This window comes from Trichosurus vulpecula, chromosome 3, assembly GCF_011100635.1.
Source record: "Trichosurus vulpecula isolate mTriVul1 chromosome 3, mTriVul1.pri, whole genome shotgun sequence".
Taxonomy (NCBI): Eukaryota; Metazoa; Chordata; class Mammalia; order Diprotodontia; family Phalangeridae; genus Trichosurus; species Trichosurus vulpecula.
In genome coordinates this window covers 99,839,700-99,866,169 of record NC_050575.1, presented here as the reverse complement: position 1 = coordinate 99,866,169, position 26,470 = coordinate 99,839,700, and the positions used below count along the sequence as shown (strand labels likewise).

The window sequence follows — 26,470 nt, the reverse complement described above, 5'->3', positions numbered from 1 at the left end:
TTGGCATATAATTGGATGAAATACTTCCTAATACTTTCTTTTATTTCTTCTTCACTGGTTGTGATTTTACCTTTTTTATTTTTGATACTGATAATTTGTATTTCCTCTTTTTGTTTTTTCAAATCAAGTTAGCTAAGGGTTTATGTATTTTATAAATTTTATTTAAAAGCTCCTAATTTTGCTTATTAGTTCATTGGGTTGTTTTCAGTCTCTTTGATCTATATTTTGGTGGTTAGTTGGGGATTTTTAATTTGTTGATTTTTTTTAGCTTATTTAGTTCCATGCCCAATTTATTGCTTTCCTCTTTCTTTTATTTAATGAAAAGTTTTAGAGATATAAAATTTCTGCTAAGGACTCTTTTGACTACATCCCCCAAATTTTGATATGTTGTCTCATTGTTATCATTATCTTTAATCAAATGATTGATCGTTTCTATTATTAGTTCTTTGATGCACCTACTCTTGGGATTGTTATTTACTCTCCAATTAATTTTAATTGATTCCTCAATGTCTCTTTATTGGAAATAGTTTTTATTGCATCATAATCTATAAAAACATGTTTAAGATTTTTGCTTTTCTGAATTTGTCAGATTTTTATGCCCTAACACATGGCCATTTTTTTTGAAGGTGACATGCACAGCTGTAAAATATGTATATTCCTTGATATGTCCATTCAGAAATTTCAAGGTCTATCATACCTAGATTTTCCAAAATTCTGTTCAGGTTCTTTACTTCTTTTTTTTTTTTGTTAGATTTATCTAGTTCTGAAAGGTATAAACTGAGGTGCCCCACTATTACAGTTTTACTGTCTATTTCTCCTCATAATTCATTTACTTTTCCTTTAAATATTGAGATGCTCTGCCATTTGGTGCAGTTGTTTAATATTGCTATTAATTCAGGACTTTGTGGGGGAGGTATGTTGGGTGGAGCTTGTCTTTCCTTCCTGCTACTTTTCCATCTTGGCTCCATCCTCTCTGATCTACTTTTAGAAAGATCATTTTGGCAAATGTTCAAGTGACTGATCAGAGAGGAGAGAGACTAGAAACAGAGAGATCATTTAGGAGGCCATTGAAATAGTTTACATAAGAGGTAGCAAGGGTCCAAACTAGATCCTGTGGAGAGAAGGGGACAGATACAGGATAGTTTGTGATGGGAGACTTGATAATTGATTAGATATGATAGTTGAGGGAGAAAGATAAGTTGAGGATGGCTCTGAGGTTACAAACCTCAGGGACTGGAAAGATGATGGTGACCTCAATACAAATGGGGAAGTTTGGAGAGGATGGGTTTAGGGGAGAAGTTAATGAGCCCCATTTTGGACATGTTGAGATTCAGACTCTAACTTACTATCCAGGAGGACATTTTCAGTAGGTAGTTGGTGATGTAGGATTGGAGTTTATGAGAGAGAGTAGAGCTGGATATAGAGATCTGGGTGTCATCTAGATATAGATGATAATTGAACCCATGGGAGCTGATGAGGTCACCAAGAGAGAGTACATAGAGAGAACTGAAGAGGGCTCAGGACAGAGCCCTAGGGGACATTTCCTCTTGGTGCATGGGAGATGATGAGCCAGCAAAGGAGACAAAGAAGTTAGACAGGTAAGAAGAGAACCAAAAGACAGCAGTGACACGACAGCTTAGCCAAGAGAAATTACCTAGAAATGGGAGGTATTAATTTATCCACAGAGTCAAATGCTGCAGAGACAGGTCAAGAAGGATGAGGACTGAAAAAAAAACCATTGGATTTAGCAATTAAGAGGTCGTTGGGTAACTTTGGAGAGAGCAGTTTCAGTGGGGCAGAAAACTAGAAAACTAGTGAGTGAGAGGGGAAGATGTAACAAGGGTAAATGATTTTCCCCCTAGGAGTTTGGCGATGAAAAGGAGGAGACATGAGATGTAGGATGATAATGTCAGGGTATATGTATGCATGTGGAAGGATGTATATGGGGAGATAATGTCCAGGGTATGTGCAATGGTCAGCGTTTGTATATGTGGAGAGGTTGAGCTGTGAATTTAGGGTGTCTGTGTATATGGAGATGTTATATGTGTTTGGAGTGTGGTGAGCGTATAAGTATGGGTGGAGAGATTGGTGTGTTTGCACATATGTGTAACTGGATGTGGAAAAATTGTGTGAACATGGGTGAAATTAGCTGCGTTTGGGGTGTAGGTGTACATGTATAAGTGTGCGCCTACCTGGGGAGAGATGGGTCTGTATGCTGCAACCATAGCCAGAGAGGAGGCAGGTAATGGGGAGAGGAAGCCTCAAACACTGGGGGACGGGGAGGGGATTGGAGGGTTCTAGGGAGGTTCTAGGCCATGATGGAGGAGGATACAGAGCCTGGGCAGGGGGGACAGTGGAACATCTAAGGAAGACAAAGGATGGTGGTATACTGCAAAGGCTTAGGGGTTGGAGGTAAGGGCTGAAGTCCATTCCCTGGAGTATCCTGCGACTAGATGTGCCCCTCTGGCATTACTGGGGGAAAGCTGGGGAGAGACAGCCCAGAATCCTAGGGTCTGATCCTATCTGCCTTCTCTTCCCCTGCAGATTTTCTCATCCCTAGCCTTTCTCACACATAGCTTTGCTTCCCTTCCCTCCCATCCCTCCCATCCTCTAGTGTCTCCTTTCCCTGGGGGTGGGGGATGGGAAGGTTTCATTTCTCATCTGCTGCATTTCTGGGGCCTTCCGGGGCCTCCTGCTGCTCTCAGCAGCTTTGACCTTTTACAGGGCTACTTCTGCTGCTCCTGTCTCACTGCTCAGCAGGACAGCCCTGAGGGAGGCTGGCGGTCCCTGCAGGCTTAAATGGCCCCTTCTGCCCAGTGCCAGGTCTGTGTGGTCCTCCGGCTGTGAGAGGCCCAGGCCCCCTCTGTTCCATTCCATACCTAAGTCGTTCCCAGACTCTCTGTTGCCCCTTTGCTCCCCACCTGATGGAGACAGCCAAGCCTGAGATGGTCAAGCTAATTGCGCTGGCACAGGGAGGCCCAGGCTGGATGGGAGGCCCATAGAAATCCACAGATTGAAGTTCACTAGGGAGGCAGAGGGGTTTAATAGGAAGAGCACTGATTTTGGAGGCAGGAAGCTTGGATGAAGTCCTGACACTGCCATTAGGTATGACATGGGTCTCCCCTCTCTGGGCTTCAGCTTCTTCATTTGTAAAATGAGGGGATTAGAATAGGTGGGTTTTGTAGCCTCTCCTAATGATAGTTCCTATATAGACGATGCCTCACTTAATAGTGTACAAAATGCATTCCTCACAACCCTGTTTGGGGGGAAGGGTTAAGGGACTTCGTCACCGTCACAGCTACGATCAGAGTCAGGATTTGAACTCTGTCCCCATGGCTATGATACCCTTCTCTCTGGTACTTAGTTTTCTCTTCTGTAAACTGGGGATAATAATATTTGTATTAACTAATTTAGCTTTGTGAACCTCAAAACACTACAGAAATGTGAGTTATTTTTATTATTTCAGCCCTGAGGCAGGGAACAACCCTGCTGACTGGAGTGTGTGTGTGTGTGTGTGTGTGTGTACACTTATGCATATGGTTAGCTAGGTTTCTGGGGGGAGGGTTAGGCCTGGAGTGGTTCTGGTGACTGCCACGCTCCCTCTTACCTCCCCATCCCAGGAGTATGACCATGCATCCAAAGTGGACCAGTTTGTAATGCGATTCCTCCTTCGGGAGACAGTGGATCAGCTTCAAGCCCTGCAGGGCTCCCTGGAGGGAGCTTCAGACACACTGGAGGGTCAGATGGGTGGCCCTCGGTAAGTATGAGAAGAGGGCCCAATGTGGAAATGGGAGTTGGGCAGGGCTGGAAAAGGAGGGGAGTCCGAGAGGGCAGCAGAGACAAGGCAGCTGAGTCTGTGGAAAGAACCCTGAGTTTGTAGACAGTAGGCCTGGTGTGAAATTCCAGTTTCACTACTTGGGCAAATCGCCAAGCTCTTTGTGCCTCAGTTTCTTTATCTCTAAAATAAAAATGGTACAGCGCATAGAGCAGTGGAATCAGGAGGACCTGCGTTCAAATCTAGTCCCAGGCACTTACTAGCTGTGTGACCGTAGGCAAGTCACTTAACCCCAATTGCCCCCAAAAAACCTCACTCCTAAAATGAAGAGGGTTGGGCTGGCTGATCTCTAAGGTCTTCAACAGTTCTAAATCTTATGGTTTTATGATGCGAGTGGGGCAGAGAGATGGCAGTGGTCTGAGAAAGAGGTAGATTACCACAGTGGGAGGATGAGGGGTGTCCCTGGGAAGCTCTGGGTTCAGGGAGCTGGGGGGCTCTGTGGACCACCTTGCATTGGCATCTGTTGTCCTTTGGGTCCATGAGCCAGTCTCCAGGGCTAGGGAAGAGTAGTGGACTCAGATATCCAGGTCTCAAGCCTATTTCCTGCAGGATGGATGTGCCCATGCAGAAAGCAGAAGAGTCAGGTCGGCCTCGGGTTGGCAGGAGGTCTGGGCGCCGGGCCATGCGGAGCATTTGCCTGTCTCCGAGCACCCCAGATTGTGGAATTCTGAACACAGGTGGGTGGGTCTCATAGCTATTTAGCTTAGCCTCCTCAGCATACACTGGTGAGGTTCCTTACTCAGGCCTCTTCTATCTCCTTTAAAGTGTCTCAGGTTTTATCCTAAGCCAGAGGGTGCAGGTCTATGCTACCTCCCAGGTCCCTCAGCCCGAGGGAGAAGGGGGCCAGCTGGGAAGAAGGAGCAGGGGGTGGGGTGGGGAAAGATTACCTGGGAGGGGTGGGGGCCCAAGGCTTCAAAGCCCCTCTTCCCTCTCCTTGGCACATGCAGGGCAATGTGTGGAGTCTGACAGTCAGTGGACGGTGCAAGTGAATCGATTACAACAGCTCATAGACCAGTTGGAGTGTAAGGTACATGGCCCCTAGGGTCTGGCTCAGCTCCAGGCCCCACTGTTCCCAGCTCTGCTCTGCTGAGCCAAAGGCATCTTTGCCCCTCTCTACCTGCATTCCAGGGGCAGCTAAGAATGCCTGGCATGAGCCTACTCAGGAAGCTGGCAGGAAGCCAGGCAGGGGTCCCAAAGAGAAGTGCCACAAAGGTGGCAGGGTCTGCCCAGCATCCCAAAGTCAGAGCACCTCAGAACTAGAAGGGTCATCATTCTTTCCTGTACATGGGCAGGAATCCCTTCTTCACAGTGCCCCACAAGTGGATAGTAATTCTTCCTCTCCCCAAAGACCTCAAGTGAAGGAGAATTCACTCACTTTCCAAGGCAGTACTTTTCCTTTTTGGATAGATCCACTAAAAAAAGATTCCCCCTTATATTGCCTTTCACTCTGGCTCTCAGTAGTTTCCTCAACTTACCCACCCTTCCACCCACTCTTAGCTCCTCATTCTGTCATTCAAGGTCAAGAACAATTCTAATCATTAGACCTTGTACATAGCTGTCACATATCTTCCCTCCCTACCCCACCCCCCAGTCCCGCCATCTCTTGTCCAGTTCCTTCAGATACCCACCTCCTCTGTCTCTTTGTTCCTACGCCTCTCCCAGCCTCACCCCTTTTTCCCATCACCTCTCTCCTTAGCACACCCTGCGGCTGGAGCCCTTAACGGAAGCCGTGGTTTGCAAAGCGACGGATTCGGTGAGTACTTCGAGGAGCTGTTCCCAATATCTGGATGTGTATATAGGCTAAGGCCGTCTATGCTTCCAGAGGTGTAGGTGGCATCTTGGGCACGGCTTGATGTTCTGCTAGGTCATACAGCCATGTGCCTAGTTAGCCCCATGTCCCAATCTAAGTCTTGCGACTCCATCTCTGGATTCCCACTGCCTGACTCACAGAGTCACAGAATTGGAAGGGACCTCCACAGTTCTCCATCCGACTTATTCATGACCGAGAATGTCCTCTTCAACAAAACTCCCTCAGGGTACAGGGCTGTGAGTCAGGAATCCTGGCTCTGCCACCAACTTTCTACTGGATCCTGGACAAGCCTTTATTAATCACCAACTGTGTGCCATTTACAAACCACATGTAAAATACATGATAATTCTTTCAGTATCTACCTTCCAGGGCTGTTATCAGGATCTAATGAAATAATTGACATAAAAAGGCTTTGAATAGTACAAAGTCCCAATATGTAACCACAGGCCTTTCTAATTCCAACATCCTGGGATTCTGAGGCATTGTGGGGCACTGAATTTGGAGTCAGAGAACATGGGTTCAAGTTCTACCATTTCCTAGTTATGTGAACTTTGACCAAGCCCTTCTCCGCCACTGGCCTCAGTTTCCCCATTTGTACAATAAGGTGGTAGAACTATATGGCTCCTGACATACATAACTCTAGATGTAGGATTTTATGGTTCTATGATCCTATGAATGGACAATCTCTAGGCTTCCTTCCAGCTTTAAATCCTTTCAGACTGAGGCATTTAGCTTTAGAATGAGAGTAATGAAGGCCATTATGTGCCCAGCAAGGGACAAGGTGGAGTGGCGGATAAAGGGAGAGCCTTGAAGTGAGGATGACTTTGTCTGACCCTTAACCTCTCAGTACTTCAGAAGCTCTCGAAGACTCCTAAGTTGGGATGAGATGCTGATTTGCATGAGTGGAGGGAGTTTCCACACCAGAATTCCTTTCTTTGCCCTTGTTTCAGTCAACTACTAACCTAGTGCCTTGGGGCTTCTTTCCCGGGGTCCCTCCCTACACTGGGCACCCTCCCTCGTTCCAGGCTGTCCCTAATAAGGCCAGGGCTGTGTGTTCCCAAGCCTCTTCTTCTCTAGGGTCCTCCTGGACACAAGGTCCAACCCACGAATCAGTAATCCGTCATTATAACGACAGCAGTGGATAGAGAACCAGGACTGGAGTCAGGAAGACCTGAGTTCAAATCCAGCCTTAGATACTTCATAGCTGTGACTTTGGGCAAATCATTTCACCTATGCTTTCCTCAGTTTCCTCAACTGTTAATTGGGATAATAATAGCACTGACCCCCAGGGTGGTTGTGAGGACCAAATGAGAAAATAATTGAAAAGTGTTTAGCACAATGCCTGGCACATAGTAAGCGCTATATACGTGTTAGCTATTGTTATTATAGGGTTAATGTCAGAACTCACATCAAGTTCCTTGCCACTGCCCCCACTTCTTGCATTCTTTAACAGTCTATGCTCCCCTATCTCACACTTGGCTAAGGTTGGAGAGACTGGCTCCCTTCAGAGTTATAACTAGGGTGGTGCAACTGGAGCGTTGTCTCAGGGCATTGGAATGGAGTAAGAGGGGGCATGCTTTCTCTCCATGGTGATCCAGACTGTACCTTGTACTTTGAGCTCCTCTGTAAACCTGTACTGTTAGGTCCTGTTACCTTAACCACTCCTGGGCCACCCCCACCCCCCAACAAATGCCCTGGCATTTCCCTCCTGGAGAGTACCCTCCACTCAACCTCTGTGAGAATGTGGGATGGATTCTCTGAGGGACAGGCCACCCCCTTCTCCTGGCATGTTGAAATACCTTCTAATCTCTGCTCCTGCTCTGCATCACCCCCTTCTCCTCATTATTCACCCTGCCTCACATGCTGGCTTTGCTTCAGTACTGTTCTTCATGGCTCAGCCTCCCCGCCCTGTGCATTCTTTCAGACACAGGCCCAGGCTTCCTCGATGCTCTTCTCTACCGGAGAGGATCAGATGTCCCCTCCCTTCCATGGCCCTGGCCTGGCCAGATAGTCCCTCCCTTAGAAGTGACTCATTTCTCTGGAGTGTGCCTTTTCCTCCCTTGACAGCACATCCTGGTGGCGCAGAGGCAGATCTCGGTGACTAAGGATGCCTTGCAGGATTTCCAACGTGCCCTCTGCTGCTATACGGATTTTACAAGTGCCCAGAACAGCTGCCTACAGTGAGTCTCCCCGGCCTGAGCCTGGGCCAGTGCCAGTAGCTGAGGGCAAACAGGTGTGGTCTGGGAAGCCTGAGATAAGGCCCTGGGTGTCATGGGATGGAGTCCTTCAGACTCAGTGACCTCCCAGGGCCAGAGTGAGATGAAGCAAGGGGTTTATTAGGGAGGTTTGGAGCTAGGGAGGTAGCTGTCCATCAGCAGCTGCTGGTGGGGGTCTGAGCCCAGCAGGGAGCTGACAGAGGGAGGGAATTCTGGGAGAGAATTGACAGTTTCCATGGTCCAGCTGCTTGCCTGCCTGTGCATGCGTGGTTTTGGTCCCTTCCAGTGTGTCTGCGCAGAAGCTGCTGGGTGAAGCCACTTTCATTCTGTTTGAGTTCTGGAAGGACGAGGCCTCCTGGAAAAAGTGAGTGTTCCTCAGGGGCTGGAGGGAGGTGAAGGGAGGCAGTGAGGCACAATGGAAAGAACATTAACTCTGGACTCAGAGGCCCTACAGCCCAATCGTACTATCCTTGTGACCTTGGACAAGTCACTTAATCTCCTTGGGTCTCAGTTTCTTCATCCGTAAAATGGGGAGTTGGACTGGATGTCCTTTGATGTTCCTTCTGACTCTAGGTCTATGATCCCATGATTCATCTTTTGGGGGGCATGCATGGGTAGAGAGCTTGTGGTCCAATCTTGGGGGCTATAGATAAAACCACCTAACCCATGTTCCTCCTCACTTCTCTGCCTGTACATCCCCAATGCTCCACAGCCACTTACAGACAAGCTGTTCCAAGGCCTTCCAGAGAGTTCTCATTGACCACCTGCAGACCCCGGAGGTCCTGACCACCATGCTCTTTCCAGGTGAAACAGCTCCCTGTCCTCCTAGTCCCCATTCCCAGACCTTTGCATATTACCCCCAATATCAAGACTACATGGAAGGGAACAGTGTAAAGTAAGACAGCAGAAGGGTGTGGTGCGATCAGATTGTGGAGGGCCTTGAATGCCAGCATCAAGAGTTTGGGATTTCTTATATATTCATAGAAATTTAGAGCTAGAAAAGGCTGAGAGATCATCTAATGCCTCTTTCCCCCATGTTACTAATAAGGAAACTGAGCTTAGAGAGGGGAGGGAATTGTTCAAGGTCACAGGGAGTTAGGAGCAGAGCTGGTACTAGACCCCACATCTTCTGCCTCCCGGCCTGGGCTCTTTTTAGCTGAAGGGGTCTATCAAGGTTACTGAGCAAGGGTGTTCATGGCACTGGTTAGAGAGAAAACAGAGTGGAGGCAGGGCTATTAACAGTAGTACAGGAGAGATGTGATGGGGATAGGAGAGAATTTGGGAGAGATTTCACTGTTAGAATCAACAATCTTAAGAATGAGGTGCTGGGGTTGAGGGAGAGGGAGGGGTCAGAGATGACTAGAAGGTTCTGAGCTCAGGATCCTGATGGTTGTTTCTCTGGGTGGGGACTCCCTTCTCTCCCAGAATGCTGCCTAGTCTGACCCTAACCCTAACTCTAAATCCATCTCCCTCGGTGCTTTAGCTTGTCACAAGCAAGGAGGCCCAGGAAGATGGGATCTGACCTCAGCTTTCCTTTTCCAGCCTCATGGTGGATCATGAACAATAACTGAACCCTGGACCGACCCCTGGTCTTAGGACGAAGGTTGCTTCAACTCAACGTTGCCCCTTATCCCCAGGAGTCCTGCAGGACTCAACTGAGATTAGAGACTTGGCTCCGTGTGGGCTTAAAAGCTGGAGAGTGGGAGGGGCCCACTGTCTGGGACGGAGCCGTCTCCCAGCCCAAGCTGCTGCCTTTCTGAAGCCCTCCTCCGAGCCACCCTGAACAACAATCCCAGCTGTCCCAGGTCCGAGGCTGCTAATGGTGGTGGGTTTCCATAACACATAGGCAACTGCCTGTATGGGGGTGGGGGGATTTCTCAGTGGTAGCATGATGCAGAGGAAGGCTCAGGGATCAGAGGTAGGTTCTAGATCTTGGGTTGGCTACTTCCTCTCTGTGGGCCTCAGTTTCCCAATTTGTACAGTGGGAGGAAGGTTGGATTTGATGATTTCTAAGGTCCCCGTGGCTGCTTGATGCCTCCTTCTCTGAGGTAGAAGGTGACTCTCCATAGCTTTGCTCGGGGCTTAGAAGGGTGACTGAAGGCCTTGGTGGGGACTGGGTCATCTCATACCAGGCCATGAGGTAATATCTGCTGGGGAGGTCGGGGTACAAGCCTGGCTTCTGCCCGTAGGCTGCATCAGGAACCGCCTTGCTGTGTAGTATATGTATGTGTGTATAGCGGTGGCAGGGGGAGGGGATGAACAGGGGCTCTGCCCCATCTCCCCCGAGGGAGGGGAGGAGCTCTAATTTGCATGTAATTTGCATATACTTTGCATGTCCGTGTACCACCCACATGCAGCTATCTTTAGGATGAAAGTGACTGCATGAGTAGCGGTAACATTGAGGACTTGAGTCCTGGAATAGGAGCCCAGTGGTGACCTTGGACGCTGGCTCCCACTTCACCTGCAATAAAGGTTCCTCTCTCACGTCCTATCTTCTCTTCCATTTTCTTCTTTGGGGCTTCACCATCGAGGCACTGCCTCATGCCTCACCCAGCCTGACCTTGATTTCATTCGAGGAGGGGGTCCCAAAGCCATCTTGCAGCTGGGGGGCCTAGAGGAAGGGGCTGGTTTAGAATATCACCAACCAGGTCCTTTCTCCAGCAAGTGCCTGGGAGAGGCAACTTCAGCCGTCTTCAGCTGAAGGGGAAGAGGACGCCTTCTTTGCACGTGTGGGCAGTGTCTTCAGTGACCATCCATGGAATGCCCATGCTCTGGGGCAAATCCTGGTCATGCACCCCTAAGGAGGCTTTCCACCCCGCCCCCCGAGGGCAAACAGGGACAGGGGCAGCTGTGGAGGCAAGGGACTGGATCACTTCTGGAATGGGGATGGTAACAGCTAGTCAGGGTGGTGGAATCAATAGAGGTGAAGGAGTAGGTTCTTAATAGGAGCTGAGCAGGGAGAAAATCTCAGCGTCCAGAAGAGGGCGAGTTTAAAAAAAAGAGAAGTCCATAATGGTGACTGGAGATCTATTCAAGCAGAAAACTGAATGAAGCTCCCAAGCTGGAAATCGGGAGGCCTGGGTTCTAGTCCCTCTTCTGCCACCTCCACCAGGTTGTGGGAGCGTCCTGGCAACAGAGTGCTGGACTCACTGAGCAGTCAGAGGCAGAGAAAAGGGCTGTATTTGGAGACCAAGAACCTGGGGTGGAATCCTGGACTTGCCACTGGTTACCTGTGTGACCTTGGGCAAGTCACCTTAACTCCCTGGGCCTCACTTTACTACTCTATAAAATGGGGCTGGATTTATTCAGCAAGCATTTACAATATGTCAGGCATGTTCAGTCTCTGCCCTCAAAATTGTTACATTCCATTGGGGCAGGGGTGTGTGAGAAACAACATAAAACTCAGGTAAGTCTACAATAGCTAATATTTACATAGCCCTTTTAAGCTTTGCAAATTGTTCTCTCATTTAATCCCACAAAACATTTACAAGGTAGAAAAGTAATTTCTGGGGGTGGGGTGCTGGTGACCGCTTTGTAGGTGGTGTCCTTTGAATTGAATTTTGAAGGAAGCTAGGGATTCCAAGTATGGGTTACAACATGTGCAAAATCACCAAGAAGGGAGATGGAATATTATGTGTGTGAAGAACAAGGACAAGCCAGCTTGGCTGCCTCCATGTGTAAAGAGGAGAGAAATACCCAATTATCCTGGAAAGGTAGGCTGAAGCCCGACTGGGTAGGGCTTGAAATGCTTCATGGGACTTAGCATGTATTTTATCCCAGAGGCAAGAGAGACCGGACTGGGGCTTCTTTGGACAGGCAACTGAAATGGTTACACCTGTGCTTTTGGAGGATCACCTGAAAGGGACCTTTGAGGTCATCTAGTCCAGCTTCTTGTGGCGAGTCCATTTGGGAGCCCTGTGGAGGTTAGATCAGAGGGCAGAGCCTAGATGACCACCATGGCAAAGGTCTTTGAGCTCATGCTATATAAGATCCTTTCCAGTTCTGAACTGACTAGATGCTCTCCAAGAAGCCTCCTAGCTGTAGTGAGGGCCCATGACCACCAGGGGATGCTCCAACCTGGCCCACTGGGCTCAAAGGAAACAAGGAACCTTTGTTCCTCCAAGTCCCCAAAGACTCTTCCTGAACATTCTTCCTCATCCTTGGGGCTGCTAAGGTCTCCAACATATTTTTCCCAAGAGGCTGAACAGGACGCAGATTCAAGGGTTCAGATAAACTCCCAGGGTGCGGACCCTATAAAGGCTAATAAGGGCTCAAGAAAGCTTGTTTTCCCTGTCCCTCCTATCCCTCTCTCCCTCCTCCAGTCGGCCTGAATGTTCTATTGCCCCACCCCGCCACTCTATGCTTCTTTGGCCCACCCTCTAGTTCCCTTGTTTAGATCCTTTCTCCCCAAAGAACAGAACATGAACCTGTTGAATGGGCAGGGGGAGCGATGGGGCCTGTGGGCACCGTGTGCCCCTTTTGCTCTGACATCTCCTGGAACCCAGGCAGAGTACATAGCAGAAGCTCCCTACTAGACCCCTTTATCCTCCCACCAAAATTCTCCAAGGATCAGTAGCGGCTGGAAGGCCCAGAGAATAAGTCCAATTTTCCTCTTTCCTGTGTGAAAGGTGCTGGGGAAAGTTAGTTCCTGGAGCAGACCCTGAAGATACAGGAAATCTCCAGATGTACACTAGGACCTCGGTTTGGATTCCCCCTCTGCTACAGAGGCCCCTGGGTGAATCAAGTCTCAGGGGCCTCTGCCTCAGTCCCCTCCTCTGTAGATGATGTCTGAGGTTCCTCCCAGCTGTCTGCAATCCTATGTAAGGAACAACTGAATCACAAGCAGAACTCAGAATATCCAGGGAGAGGGGTCTGAGTGGGGCCTTGGAAACCCAGGCCTCCACTCTTCTGCTGGCTCCTGCGGTCACACCATCTGTCCACCTATATCTCACCTTCAACCTTACAGATAGGAAAAAACATAGGATTCAAGGAGAGGATGGGGGTGGAAATGGAAGAGAAGGTACCCAGATGTTGTCTATTTCTGACTTCAGGCTGGCCAAGGATCAGCTCAGCAAGATGTCTCCCTCTTTATGAAAAGATCTCTGCTCTAAAACCTTTGCTGCCGACCATTGCCCACAGAGTAAAACTCAGACTCCTCAGCCTGGCATTCATCCTCCATAACCCGGCAGCATGTTACCTTCCTGGTCTTATTTCCTATTACTCCCCTCTATAATATTCCCTACTTCAGACGAACTGGGTTACTCCTTGCCAGCCAGTGATCTCCTACCTCGGTGGTTTATTCATGCTATTCCCTCTTGGTCTGTTGAATGAATTCTTGCTTAAAGATGAACTCAATAGCCACGTGCACCAAAGGAGGCTTTCCTGATGCCCCTGGTAATCACCTTCCCTTGCACACCCCACTCCCCACCTCCTGAACCTGCTTTGTAACTCTCTGATGGTGACATGTTATCATGTATCACTGTACACAGTGGCCCAAAAGTCTCAGCGGTTGTAAGCTTTAATAACTTAAGCCTGCACTAAGACTTCAGACACCCTGTATCTGCATTGTGTCTGTCCCTATGAAGGCAGGGACCACGTCCTATCTAAGCACTGTCTACCAGTGCCTAGTACAGCACTGTTCTGCACACAGTGATAACTGATCCATTTATATGGTGCTTTAAAGTCTAAAAAGCACTTGGCATATATGATCTCATTTGAGCCTCACAACAACCCTACGAGGCAGATATTAGTGATATTTACAGATGGGGAAACTGAGGCCCAGAGACAGGTTAAGTCACCAGCCCACAGTCACAAAGCTATTAAGTGTCAGAAGAAGGATTTGAATCTAGTCCTGACTCCAAGTTCGTGTCAGGCTGTTGTATGTGGGACAGGAGTCACGCAGGAGAAAAAAAGTTGCTGCCCTGCTTCTGGGCTGCCTGAGGGAGGAAGAGGTTTCTGTACGAGGCTGTTTGTGCCCCTGCCTTGTGCCAGAGCCTGGCACAGTGTCCTTGGCTTCTCCTTCTGGAGCATGACACACTGCTTTTGCCTTGCAGGGTTCTCCTCAGGCCAGCCTGGAGAGGGCGGGCTTTGGAGGGGGTGAGGGGTGGATGACTGGTGCCAAGGAGCTTCTCCCCTCCTTCCACAAAACAGCTTGGAGTCAGAAAAGGAATATAGCCTTTTATTGACTACTTAAAGTAGAACAAACTAAATACATATTTAACAATTTTGGTTCCTTTATACAAGACATTAAATAAGTTATGCATGGAATTAAGTAACGACAAAAAAATTTTGCTATTCGGGTTAAATGGCAAAGAAGATAGAAAACAATCCACTGTCCTCTCCTCAGTCCTGTGGTTTTATCCCAATCACCCTCTTTTACAAACCACCACTGGGGGCTGTTGGCGCACATCTTATTTACATTCTCGTCATGCCTCAGACACGGAACCACTTTCGTTGCCTCCCCAGAAACTCGGAATGCCAGCGTGTAAGACAATCCCTGCCTTTGCTGGGGCCCTGGGAGACCAAGGGTGCCCTCTTGGACGACAACACCTTTTGCTGTTTCTCCGCTGCCGACTCGCTCTTTGCACATTTCCCACAGCTGCGATGGGTTTTCACCCTAAGAGAGACAGTCGAGACGGACAGACACACACAAGCACACCTATTTGGTTTGAGAAATACATTGCAATGCAACAGGGCATGTGGGGTGGATGTGGGTCTAGCAATGGCCTCCTGGAGCAAGGGGAGCACCATCTACAGGGAACACGCTAGCACCTGGTCAACCTCCCTGACTCCTCCCACCTCGTCAGTTTCATCATCTTTGGAAATGGGCATTAGGGTAAAATCTTTGTTTCCATGGAATCAGAGCATGTAGAGACCGTAGAGCTCACCCCCGACCTGGTGCAGGAACTCTCCTACAGTGTCCCCGATGGATGGCTATCTAGCCTACTTGAATACTTCCAGTGACCGGAAGCTCAGTATCCAAAAACAAAGCTACTTGTTCCATTCTTGGCTGGCTGCTCCTTTTCCTTATATTGACCTCAAATATTCTTCCCTGTAACTTCCACCTATCCCTCCTCACTCAGGCCTCTGGGGCCAAGCAGAAGTCCTCCGATTCCTCTTCCTTAGCCATAAAAAGGCATTAATCATGTGCCATCTCCTACTTTTCCCCCGGTCTAAACATCCCCAGTTCTTTCAGCAGAACATGATTTCATGTCCTCTCACCACTTCCGGTGCTCAGTTCTCGACCATGCTCTAACTTGTAAATGTGGCCCCCAAATGGAACAAAACTCTCAGTGGGGTCTGACTAGATGGAGGACAGCAGGGCTGACCTCGCCCTCATGCTGGGCACTGCACCTCTAGACGTGGAGCCCAAGACTGTGATAGCTTCTTTAACCAGCCATGCCACACTGCTGGTTCATCCTAAAGCTTCTTGGTCTTTGTCACCTGAACAGCTGTTGATCTAGACACCCCAATTCTGCCTTTATGTAATGGATTTTTTGAGCTTAAATATCCAAGGTTTTCAGTGGTCCCTGTTTAATTTCAATGGTCAGCCTATCTTTTGAAACCTACTGAACATCTTTGTAGCGGACTTTTTAGTCCCACACGTTAGCTAGCCTACCAGCTGAATAAACAAGGCCTTTTTCAAAGCCACTGATAAAAACGTTAATAAGGATGGTACCTGGTGGCCATCACTGGAGACCCTTCCCTCCCCACTTGACACAAATCCATTAATTCTTGCTCCTTGGGGCCAATTGTTCAACCAGTTCTGAGGCCGCTTAACCTGGCTATCATTACCTAGCCCCATTGTCTCCATGTGGATACTCTGTGATGGCACGGCTGAAATCCAGATGCACTGAAAAGCACAAACAGCATCGGCCTCCCTCTCATAGGCAGGAATGGGCATTAACTACCGACTAAGCTGTCCTGGGGTTCGCTACAAAATACAGAGATCCAGAGTGGGAAGCAATCTTGTTATCCTACACTTTACGTTTTGTGCTGTTATCCTTTCTTCAAGCATACCTTGTTTTGCCCAATATAACTTGCCCTGTGAATATACTAGTGTTATCCTACAGCAACTTCTTCAGAAAGTGAATGGATAGTTTGTTTTCTAGTCATTGCTGGGCTTTCTTAAAGTGAGGTATACCTGATTCAATGATGCTCCCGATGTGAAACATTTTTTTCTCTCCTCTCTCATCAATTCCTCTTTGGGATTTATCACTTGTCTCTTCTCTGTGGAGATGTCAGTCCAGGCTTGGGTCACTCGCTGCCATAGGAGTGAATCTTTGGAACCTTCTTTGTCTTTTTGGGTAGGAGACCCTTCTGATCTACTAGATACTTCCATAACTCATGGTGACTGGCCCGACCCTGTCTGGCAGACAAGATGAGTACGGTGGGCCCTCTTAGGTTACTTACTATGTGCTCCTGTATTGAACCTGTAATGCTGGTCACATATTCCAAGTGTGGCCCTGCACGTGGGGGAGAACGTGTTGGTCTAAGTTCCACCGAACCACCAGAAGAAACAAGGCTCAGCTATTTGTAAATGGTGAGAGGCTTGTAGGATCAAGGATGTTTCCCTAGGGAGCTCAGTGCTCCCTCTCTGCCCCCACTCCAGCTAGGCAGCCGTGGCAGGCTGGCTATTATCAATGTGCTTCTCTCTCTCTTTTCCATGAGATTTTCCTCAAGCTTCCAAGGGCTGGAGTTCCTCAGAGGAAATGTAATTTCATTTCTTGCATCAACGGGGCAGCTGTGGGAGGGAGGATGCTTTTAAATGGGAGGATGTAAACCCCTCGAGAGTCAGTACCAATTTTTTCCATTTTGTCTGTGTTGTCTGAGGCCCTAGCACCTAGGAGACAATTAGTAAATACTCACTGGATTGGACTGACTGTTTGATAAAGCACCATGTAGCCTGTGGATGGTAAACAAGACAGATGATGGCTGTTTGAGTATCTGAAAGTACAGAAGCTGGAGAGATCTTTTTGGACATGGCACATGCTTCCTTTATAAAACAAAAACCAAAACAATCCCACCAACAAAACAAAAACCAAAAAAGAAAAAAGCCAAACCTAGGGCCTCACTTGACTGGCTGGGCAGGCCCCATAGCTACCTTGTGCCAGGCTGCATTCAACTCAGCCTGCTTTGTTTCACATCCTGCGTGAGGGGATACCATACCTGGACTCACAGGCACGTCAGGAAGAAACTCGGGGACCTGGACAAGTATGACCTGGGACGTATAGTTGATACTCCAGTCCATGGAGCTCTGGACATCGGAGTCTGCAGTTTCTAAACTTGATAGTCATAGTTTTGGCCAACATGCTTGGAGAGAGTGGGCTAACAATAAATTCAATTTCTCTCTCTTGTGCTCTCTTAAAAAAGCCGTTTCTATAGAAATATAAAAGATATTATCTTCCATGCAGTGGATAAGATGTTCTCTGCATAGCCCAAAACGAATTAAAGAAAAATCAGGACACATCCTCCTCATGGTCCCAAACCGCACCTCAGCAGCCAGTGAGAGGGAGGCTCCAGCCCAAACTGAGCAGGGATAACTAATACATCCATCCATAGAAATCATAACTAACGCGTTTAATGAAACATTCAGCTCCTCCTCCCCATCCAGGTCTGAGCTGACCCTACACTGGGCTCTGGGAGGTCAGAGTGCAAGGGGTGGTGGCTTTTCTCCTTGCAGAAGGTCCTGTCAGGCCTGGGATTTCTGGACTCCAGCCTGACAATGTGGCTCAATGAGTTAAGTAGCTTTGGGGGTCACATTCTCCCCAGTTGCTCAAACTGGGATCCTTGGTACCCACCAGGGACTAGGCATGAGGGTGAGAACACCGTGCTCTAGGCCGGCAGTATGTAGCAGGTTCCCATCACTAGATGTCTTTAAAGCAAATGCCGTTACGTTCACTGGTCAGGGATACCATGGAGGAGCTTCCTGTTCAGCTACAGGCTGGCGTAGCTGGTCTTTGAGGTTCCTTCCAGATCTGACTTGTTCTGTGACTGATTCCATTTCACTGTCTTTAGAACAAAGTGCTCTGGGGGGGCTTGTGGGCCAGGCAAGACAGAGAAGGGGCCTAAACCATCTAAAGCTCGGAACAAAGGCGCTCAAGAGCAAGGCAAGGAAAGGGAAGTTGGAGCCAGGGGCTGTTTGAACTAGCAATCTGAAATGAAGAAAGTAATGCAATGGTCACCACCTCCATGCACGGTGGCTGGACACCCTGGCATGGGAGAAAAACATGTGAAGCCTTAGTAAAGCCATGTTTGGCCAGCAAGACTTTGGAAAAGCCATCAGTCATCCCTGGGGGAGCTGCTGGTCATCTTGTCCCCTGGGGAATATGACAGATAATGAAAGAAGCTGTCTCTGTCCCCTGCTGCCTGCTCTGATGAGATGGTATGTGCCAATGGTTTGACAGGTGCGTGTATCAACTGAAACCGCTGCCTTCTCATGGTACCCCAAGGGGCTGGTTGTGGTGGTAATGAAGTGACCACAAAGGAGCCGACGACCAGCCCTGCTCAGAGTCCGTTGGTGTCTATGGCTGTCACTGAGGCAGGAGTCGAGGACCTTGAGGTGGCCGCCGAGGTCTTGTCCAGGGCTGGGCTCAGCCCTCCATCGGCAGCTTTGGTGACGGAGACTCGGCCGCTGGGCGGGAGGAGTGGTTTGCTCTGACTGTGGGGACCCTGGCCGCAGATGCGGTGGTGACGCTCCCAGTCCTTGTGCTGGCAGAAGGAGCCACAGTACCGAGCAATGTTGCAGCCGCTGCAAGTCTCACTGGCTTTTCGTCCACAGTTCCAGCAGCTCTGAAAGACAACAAGTTTGTTTCTGTGAGTCAAGATGGGCAGACCAAGGCCCTTCACAAAGCCAAAAGCTAGACAAAGAAGGCATCTTGCTCTTCTAAAGAAAAGGAGATAAGCTTAAACTCTGGGCTCTTTCCAGGTGCCTCTCTGGCTGCCCCACTCCCACAGTGCTCCCACAGCATGGTCATTCAAGAAGCATTTATTAAGAGCCTATTGTGGGTCAACCATCATGCTAAGCACTGGAAAAGATGCTTGACCTCCTTAGAGGAACCCAGGCATGGCTGGGATGGGAACCCAGGACCTCCTGTTAATCAGACAGACACTCTGACCAAATAAGTATACCTGCCTCCGCACCCATGGGCCCCCAACATTCTGTGGGAGGCCCTATCCCCTCCCAAGAGATGGAGGCCCCGCTGGGCCCCAGCAGGGATCAGCAGCACATGGAAAGGGGGTCAACACTAAAGCACTCCATCTTACCACGGGCAGTGGAAGCCATGGGTCCTGGGTTTGGGGAAGAATGAAAGTAACACCAGTCACTTTTGAGAGTAGCTATGAGAATAATGGGACAGGGAGAATCTCCTTAGGGCTCACTCTACTTAAGAGAGGGTTAGAAGATGCACCTGTGGTAAGCAATGTGGTCTGGTGGATAAAAAAAACTGGTCTTGGGTTTAGGGAGACCTGGCTGGGTTCCAGTCCTGCCTCTCACACACATCCTGACTGTGTTACCCTGGGCAAGTCACTAGTGGCCCAGTTATGTTCCCAAGACTCTACGATACACATAAGTGACCACTCTTCATCCCTGGAAGAGGGCTTCCAGAGCAGGTGCTCCCCAACTGGCCTAGACCCTGTGATCAACCCAGCAAAGAGATATAGGACCTGTTTCCCTTTTGGCTCTGCACTCAGGCCACGCAGTGCCCCACTGTATACTTTCTATGATTGCTGTCTGTGACTGTCACACATGTTCCAAGCTGAGCCTCAAAGCTAATGAAGCAGGTGAAGCTGTTCTCATGGTGCTGGGAACAAGGCGATTGAATCCCCGCCGCCCCCCCCCACACCCGTGCCTCAACTGAACACCCCTCCCGACCCTGAGAAGCCCATCAGCTGGTGAAACAGCTGTGTGACTGGCTGGGAATAACCCAGGGCATGGGGCCAGATGCAGGGCTCCACCACGTGAAGTTTGCTAAGGAGGGGAAGAAGCTATTTCCTATCAGAGCTGGCAGGCTTGCCTGTGGGCGCACGAGCTGAGGAGCAGGAGACGGCTCCCCAGGCAACAACTGAGGAGTACCTAGGGAGGGTCCCAGAGTGCAGCAGGCATCCTCAATGGGGCAGGGCTTGGGGCTGCCAGACGATAGGGCTGAGGCAACTAAAGACTATTAAAACTGACTGGGCGTAACTGGGAGGCTGAGGAGGATGAGGCTGCCTCAGGCTTTATTCTGCATCCCAAGGGGTCTCGGGTCTGGGGACAATAGATTTGGACTCCAAAGGAAAAGCTTTGGGCCTGTGGGGGAGTATTCAAGTCAGCAGGACCAAGCCCCTCCATCAGGACAGCACCTCCATCCAGCTATAGGGAGGCCTGAGAAGGGGACAGATTTGAAACCACTACAGTTTAGCCTAAACTGTAATTACTATTATCATCATCATTATTATTTTAATAATCATTTCAGCATCATTAGCATTATTATTCTTGTTATTAATATAGCTAGCCTTTGTATAGGGTTTTAAGGGAACAAAATGTTTTACATGTGCTATCCTTCCAACCACCCTGTGGGGAAGGTGTTGTATTTTCATTCCCATTTCACAGCTGAGGAAACTGAGGCTTAAAGAGGCTAAGTGACTCGTCCAGTACCACACACTTAGTAAGTACCTGAGGGAAGATTTGAATTCAGGTGTGCCTGACTCCAAGTCCAACATTTCCTCAACTATGATAATTGATTTCAGTTTGTTTTTTAAAAATTAAAAACAACTCCAAACTACTGCTTTCTGTATTATGAACATTTAGGAACATGGATTATATAGTCAGACAGGACCTTAGGGATTATCTGATCCTATCCCCTTCACTCTGCAGGTGAGACAACGGAGGCAACGTGAATTGAAGTATGATTTCTCTAAAGCTGCACAGGGAATAAAATGCAGGGCTGTGACTGGGACCAGGCTTCCCACTAAGCAGTCAGGGCACCTTCCGCTACTCACTAACAAACAAAACAACAAAACTCCCTCTCTAGAGCAGTTTCCTCCCCCCAGGAGCTGGAGGGGCTTCCCCATGTTGTCCCTCTTTGGGCCCCCTCTATCCCTCCCCACTGCCCATGGCTGACAAGATGTGGGGGTTGACAGAGAAGACACCCTGAAGGATGGATGGCAGCTCAGGAGGCTCTCTCTGTGGGTCGGGGGAAAGGGAGAGGAGGCTTGGATCTGCTGTCTTAGTTGGTAGAAGTTGAATCTGGCTCCAGGGCACGCTGGGTACACGTGATTGAGAGTGGACTATCACTACTGAGAATGGATGAGTGCCTCTGTGTGCCCGGGTTGCTACTATGGGGCCCAGAGTTGGGAGGCCCTGGCTTTTCTTGGGAATAGGCCTCTGGTTCTACCTCAGCATTGGGCCCAACACTTCTGCTGGAAAACTCCCACCATTATACAGAATATCCAGTCCCTCTCATTTATTATACCAGCTCAGTCCATCAGGCGTATCTCTTTGAGGACATTCTGGGTCTCGTCAGGAGCCTGGGGAATGGGTGAAGCCCACTCTGTCTGGACTTGGTGCCCGCCCCTTCTAGGAACAAATGCTCCTCTAGGAACTTTAATGAGTTGTCTTTCCCCATTAGAGGTAAGCACGCTGAGAGCTGAGATTGTTTTACTTTGTCTATTTCTATCCCCCAGCACTTGGCAATGATAATGTTTAATATTTTTTTTCCCACTCATTCATTCACGGATACTGACATACCCTGATTCATCTCCTCTCACCTCTTGAACTTTAGCACAGTGCTTGGCACATGGTAATGCTTAACGAATTTTTTTCCATTCAATTACTTACAATGACATACTTTGATCTATCTCCTGTTTAGTTAATACTCTACTAGCAGATCTTCTAAACTTTAAAAGTGCTCTAGTAATGTGACCTGTGATCATCACTGCCATCTTTGCAGGACTGATCCCTACCCCAAGGCTGTGCATGGAGCAGCCGTCTAGCGAGTGCTAGGTGAAATGAACTGCACACTGACCCAGCGATGCCCTTGCCCACTGCACACACACATACCCCCAGGAGGGTGAAGATAGAAAGATCTCCTATATTCCCAAGTATTCAAAGCACTTCATGTGGTGGCAAAGAGCTATGAACAAAACACATGCTCATTGATCAAACCGCATCATGCAGGTTTCATCTGCGGCTATGAAGATGGAGGGGGATCCCTCTGCAGGGACTTCACTGAGATTTCACTGGTATTAGGGACCACCTGGGTGAGGAATTGCCCTGAGCTGATACAGGTAAGCCAGTAACAACAATCTTAGAGAGCTACCCAGAGTAATAACATATTAAGTGACTAGTCCAGGGTCACAAAGCCAGTGTGTATCAGACAGGACAGGAACCCTAGGTCTTCCTGGCTCAAGGACAGTTCACCCTCCACTACACCATTTTGCTGCTATGGACCATGTCTTATTTGCAAATGGCCTCTCTTCTCTAAATGGATGTTAATACACCTGCAGTTTACCTTCTTTCGATGCTGCCAAGGAAAAATATTTTAATGTTGTTGGTTTCCTTGAAAACTACAAATTTAAGCCAAAAATCCAATTTACTACTTTTTTTTTCTTTTAAAATTCTGGGTGAGAAAAAAAGATGTAACATTAACATCCATACCCAGGCTAAACAGGTGGCATCTCATCTCCTGCCTGCTAGCCCAGAAAGCTCTTACCTCAGTGGACTCTTCCTGCTCATTTATAACCAGGAACGCATCTTCAGTGGCCTGGCGCTTGGCATCTGCGATGGTTTGCTCCATGCGGGCTCTCTCTGATGCGATCATCTCAAAGGCCTTCTGCTCAGCCTCTGCCACAGCCTTCTGCACTTCCGACATGGCCTGCCGCTTCACCTCATTCACGGCTTCTTCTAGGGGAATACGACGGGATCATTAACTGGCCAGAGAACCCCTCGAAGGCATGGCTGCAGCCTGCTGCTGGCCGGGATGGAGCATGAACAAAGGGACTTGGGGATCACATTGTTTTAAACTATACATCGGCAGTCCCATGTCTGACAAATGCTGTGCCTGCATTCAATGCTTACATTCCAATATGAAGGCATGTCACCCTAGGACTTCATAGCATGAAATAGTTGTAAAGTGCTTCATGAAGTGCCCGGCACACAGGATGCTTCATAAATATGTATTCCCTTCATGGCACTCACAGGAAAACGGGAAAGTTATACCTAAGGGAGATACTGAGGAGAAGCTAGAATGCCTCACAGTTACCCTGACCACGATAGTCTCCAGCCATGTGGTGGGAATGACTGGCATGACCTCTGTCTGAGAAGGCCTATGCCTCTCTCTTTAAGCTTGCTGGCTCACTGAGGCCTTTCTCTGGGTTAAGTAGAAGAACTAAGGTTTTTGTTGCAAAGTCTACTCCCTGGTGCTCATGAGGAATGAAGGGAAGAAGGTAAACTGTTCCCACATTCTGCTCATTGTTCAAGGCCATATTCGGGTCCCCCTTCTTCTCTAGCTTTTCCAGCCCACTCCTCCTGGGCTTTTACTTCTCTAGAATTTTATCCTACTCAGCACCACTCAGTTTAGCTACAGGGGTGGGGAACCTGTGGCTTTGAGGCCACACGTGGCCTTCTAGGTCCTTGGGTGCAGCCTTTTAACTGAGTCCATGTGTTTTACAGAATAAATCCTTCTATTAAGGGAATCTGTTCTGTGAAGTTTGGATTCAGTCAAAGGACCACACTTGAGCACCTGGAGGATCACGTGTGGCCTTTAGGCCACAACACTTCATTTTTACTCTTCTTTCAAATGTGTTAGAGTAGAAGCTCTCTGAGCACAGAGAAGGAAGGAGGGACCCAAACTACATAGGGAACAAGACCCAGCAAAAGAGATGCAGAAAATTCATATGTGTACCTTAGCCCAGTGGCATCAATCTCAAATAGAAACTGGACCACTAAGTCATACACAGGATTTTTGCCATGTGTACTGACTTAGAAAACCACGTATTAATACCATGTTCTATTATATTTTTATTTATTTTGTTACATATTTCTCAATTACATTTGCTGGGGAGTGTCCCAGGTACACAGTTTTGACATCTTTGCTTTTGCTCTGGCCCGGATAATGGAGAGCTGACTGGAATGTACAACTATGAACATGAACCAGGCCTGCAGAGGGGCCCCTCCTCCACAATGGTCACCTCTAAGGATGGTACATATACCCTGGCTTATGCTTGTCCTTTAATCACACACTGTGCTCATTGGGCAACGCCTACTGCAGGGAAACTCATGCTTTGTAGAAGCCTCAAATATCCTCACAGAAACCACTGAAAGCCATTTCTGGAGCCCCAGGAACACACACCACTTTTCTGGGCGCTGCGGGCTTAGCCGTGGTTCACCTCCTGTCCCTTAAGATGAGGAAGACAAATATGCTGTGGGGATAATCAAATACTGCTGTGTCTAAGAATGAGATATTCATGCAAATGCAAGGGCAGGAAGAAGCTGGCTCTGGGCTTCTGGAGGTTAACAATAGGTGCTTAATAAATATCAATTAATAGTGTGTATTGAGAGATACTCTGAAGGAATGAACACCTTTAGCTCAGATGTAAAGGACATGAAGAAGAGGAGGCTTAGAAGCAATGAGGGAGCAGGGAAGCCAGGCAGAAGCTCTCAGTGATGAGCTCGGATAGGACCTAACTAGGAAGCCTAGTGGATAGAGTTCTAGACTTGGAATTGAGAGGACCCGAGTTCAAATCCTGCTTGGGCTCACCTGTAACACTCCCCTATAAAATGAAGGGGCTGGACAGGATGATCTCTAAAGTCTCTTCCAGCTCTAACAGTCTATGATGCTATGAAAGTCGATCAGTCAACCCCAAACTTATTTACCATTCGGGATATGGAAGGAATGTAAAGCAGGGTCCTCTCCCTTCCCTGGACGCAGAGGGCTTAGAATTTAACAATTGGAGAAACAATGAAAAAGTGCATGGTGCTAAGTGGGCTATAATTACAGAGGATGGGGAAGGCAGGAGGAATGGGCTGGAACAGCTGGAACCTAAACCTTGCCTTGAGCTATGAGCACAATGCGGCAGTTCCTGTTTCTAAGGCTGCCTCCCTAGCACAGAGCTTCTAGATCAGGGGTGGGGAACCTGCAGCTTCCAGGCCACAGGTGGCCTTCTAGGGCCTTGGGTGTGGCCTTTTGACTGAGTCCAAATTTTACAGAACAATTCCTTTTATTACGGGGATTTGTTCTGTGAAATTTGGATTCAAAGGGCTGCACTTGAGCCCCTAGAAGGCTACATGTGGCCTCGAGGCTGTAGGTTCCCCACTCCTGGTCTAGAACACTGCAGCAGTCCTCGCTGCCAGAATAAGCCTCTTTATGTTTAGATACAGCCACCTTATTTCTCCACTCAGAAATCTTCAGTGGCTCCCTATCAGCTACTGAGGAAAGTTCAAGCCCTGCTGTCTGGCTTTCAAGGCTCCCATAATCTGTACCGCCCTTTCTTTCTAGCCTTCTCTCATATTATCCCCTGCCACGCACTCAACCTGCCAGCTACACTGGAGTACTTTCTGCCCCCTAAATATGCCTTGTCCTGCTTTTCAATCTCTGAGCCTTTGCCACGGCTGCCATGGTTAGAATGTCCTCCTTCCTCTTTTTCCTCTGTTGAGTTCCTACCCATCTTGTAAAGCCACTTCCTCCAGGAAGACCTCCCTAATCCTCCCGGTTAAGAACAATCTTCCTCCAAAGATCCCACATGGAACTTTGCTTGTATATCAAGTCTAAAGCACTGATCTCATAATATTATATGTTACAGTTATCTTTTCTATGTGTCTCTTATCTCTCTACTAGGCTGTGAGCTGCCCCAAAATAGGGACATGGTTTTATCTAAACTTTGTATATCCCCTGGCATGGAACAGAGGACTATGCATATCGTAGGTGGTTAATGAATGTGTTGGGTGAATGAATGGGGTGGGGTAGGTAGTGTTGGGGGAGAGAACTCTAGGGAGAGAAAAGCAAATGTGAGCAGAGCCAGAAAGGCAAAAATGAGTAGGCTTTGTGTGTGTATGTGTGAGTGAGTGAGAATTAAGAAACCATGATCCTGTCCAGAGAGGAGGTAACTAGGGAGCCATTACATGTTCTTAAGCAGGGCAGTAATGATAAAAAAGTTATTTTTAGCAAGATTAACCAGGCTGACTGAAATAGGGAGAAATATGAGGCTAAGAGAGAAGCTCTGTGAAGACGTTTTTAGAGTATATCAGAGCTATATGAACAAGAGAAAAGGAAGAAAACAAAAACTCAGGTTTCAGGGTTCTTAAGGAAGGAGATGGTTGGGGTTATGGGGAGGGGAGTAGTGACTGAGGCAGCAGGTGACAAGAATACAGATGTATAGGTAGTGATGTCAGTAGGCCACTGAAGACAGAAAGGCGTGGGGGTGTAGGAGACTGGACTCTATTAGAAGGAGTAGGCTAAGAACACTTTTCTTCTCTGCCCATTTAGCCATGTAGAGTGAACTGAGTTAATACCAGGAGGCTATCACTGGGTAGGGGTGATAGGTGCCACATCAGGAAAAGATAACCAGGGTTCAGTGATGACAAAGCAAAGCAGGAAAAGGCATGGATGGAAGAGAAATTAAGGGGAAAAAAGG

The 26,470-nt window shown here is 48.3% G+C and overlaps 2 protein-coding genes across 5 annotated transcripts in view; one reads left to right on the top strand and one right to left on the bottom strand.

Annotated features, from left to right (window-relative positions):
- The window catches only part of NECAB3 (N-terminal EF-hand calcium binding protein 3), a 34,442-nt gene extending 24,092 nt beyond the window's left edge, over nucleotides 1-10,350 (top strand). Inside the window, exons 6-13 of the mRNA XM_036748459.1 lie at nucleotides 3,621-3,757; nucleotides 4,385-4,512; nucleotides 4,783-4,862; nucleotides 5,532-5,588; nucleotides 7,713-7,825; nucleotides 8,148-8,225; nucleotides 8,574-8,665; nucleotides 9,404-10,350. Coding sequence (XP_036604354.1) covers nucleotides 3,621-3,757; nucleotides 4,385-4,512; nucleotides 4,783-4,862; nucleotides 5,532-5,588; nucleotides 7,713-7,825; nucleotides 8,148-8,225; nucleotides 8,574-8,665; nucleotides 9,404-9,432 — 714 coding nt within the window. The 3' untranslated portion in view covers nucleotides 9,433-10,350. The remainder of the gene's footprint in view (nucleotides 1-3,620; nucleotides 3,758-4,384; nucleotides 4,513-4,782; nucleotides 4,863-5,531; nucleotides 5,589-7,712; nucleotides 7,826-8,147; nucleotides 8,226-8,573; nucleotides 8,666-9,403) is intronic.
- A 3,670-nt stretch (nucleotides 10,351-14,020) lies between these two features.
- Nucleotides 14,021-26,470, bottom strand: part of CBFA2T2 (CBFA2/RUNX1 partner transcriptional co-repressor 2) — a 101,989-nt gene continuing 89,539 nt past the window's right edge. For 2 of the 4 annotated variants that reach the window (XM_036751313.1, XM_036751312.1), the window contains exons 10-11: nucleotides 22,552-22,742; nucleotides 14,021-18,652 (exon numbers count right to left, since the gene is read on the bottom strand). In XM_036751313.1, the coding sequence (XP_036607208.1) occupies nucleotides 18,368-18,652; nucleotides 22,552-22,742 (476 nt within the window). In that variant the 3' untranslated portion in view covers nucleotides 14,021-18,367. The remainder of the gene's footprint in view (nucleotides 18,653-22,551; nucleotides 22,743-26,470) is intronic. The other 2 variants (XR_005009925.1, XM_036751314.1) reach the window with 2 other exon arrangements.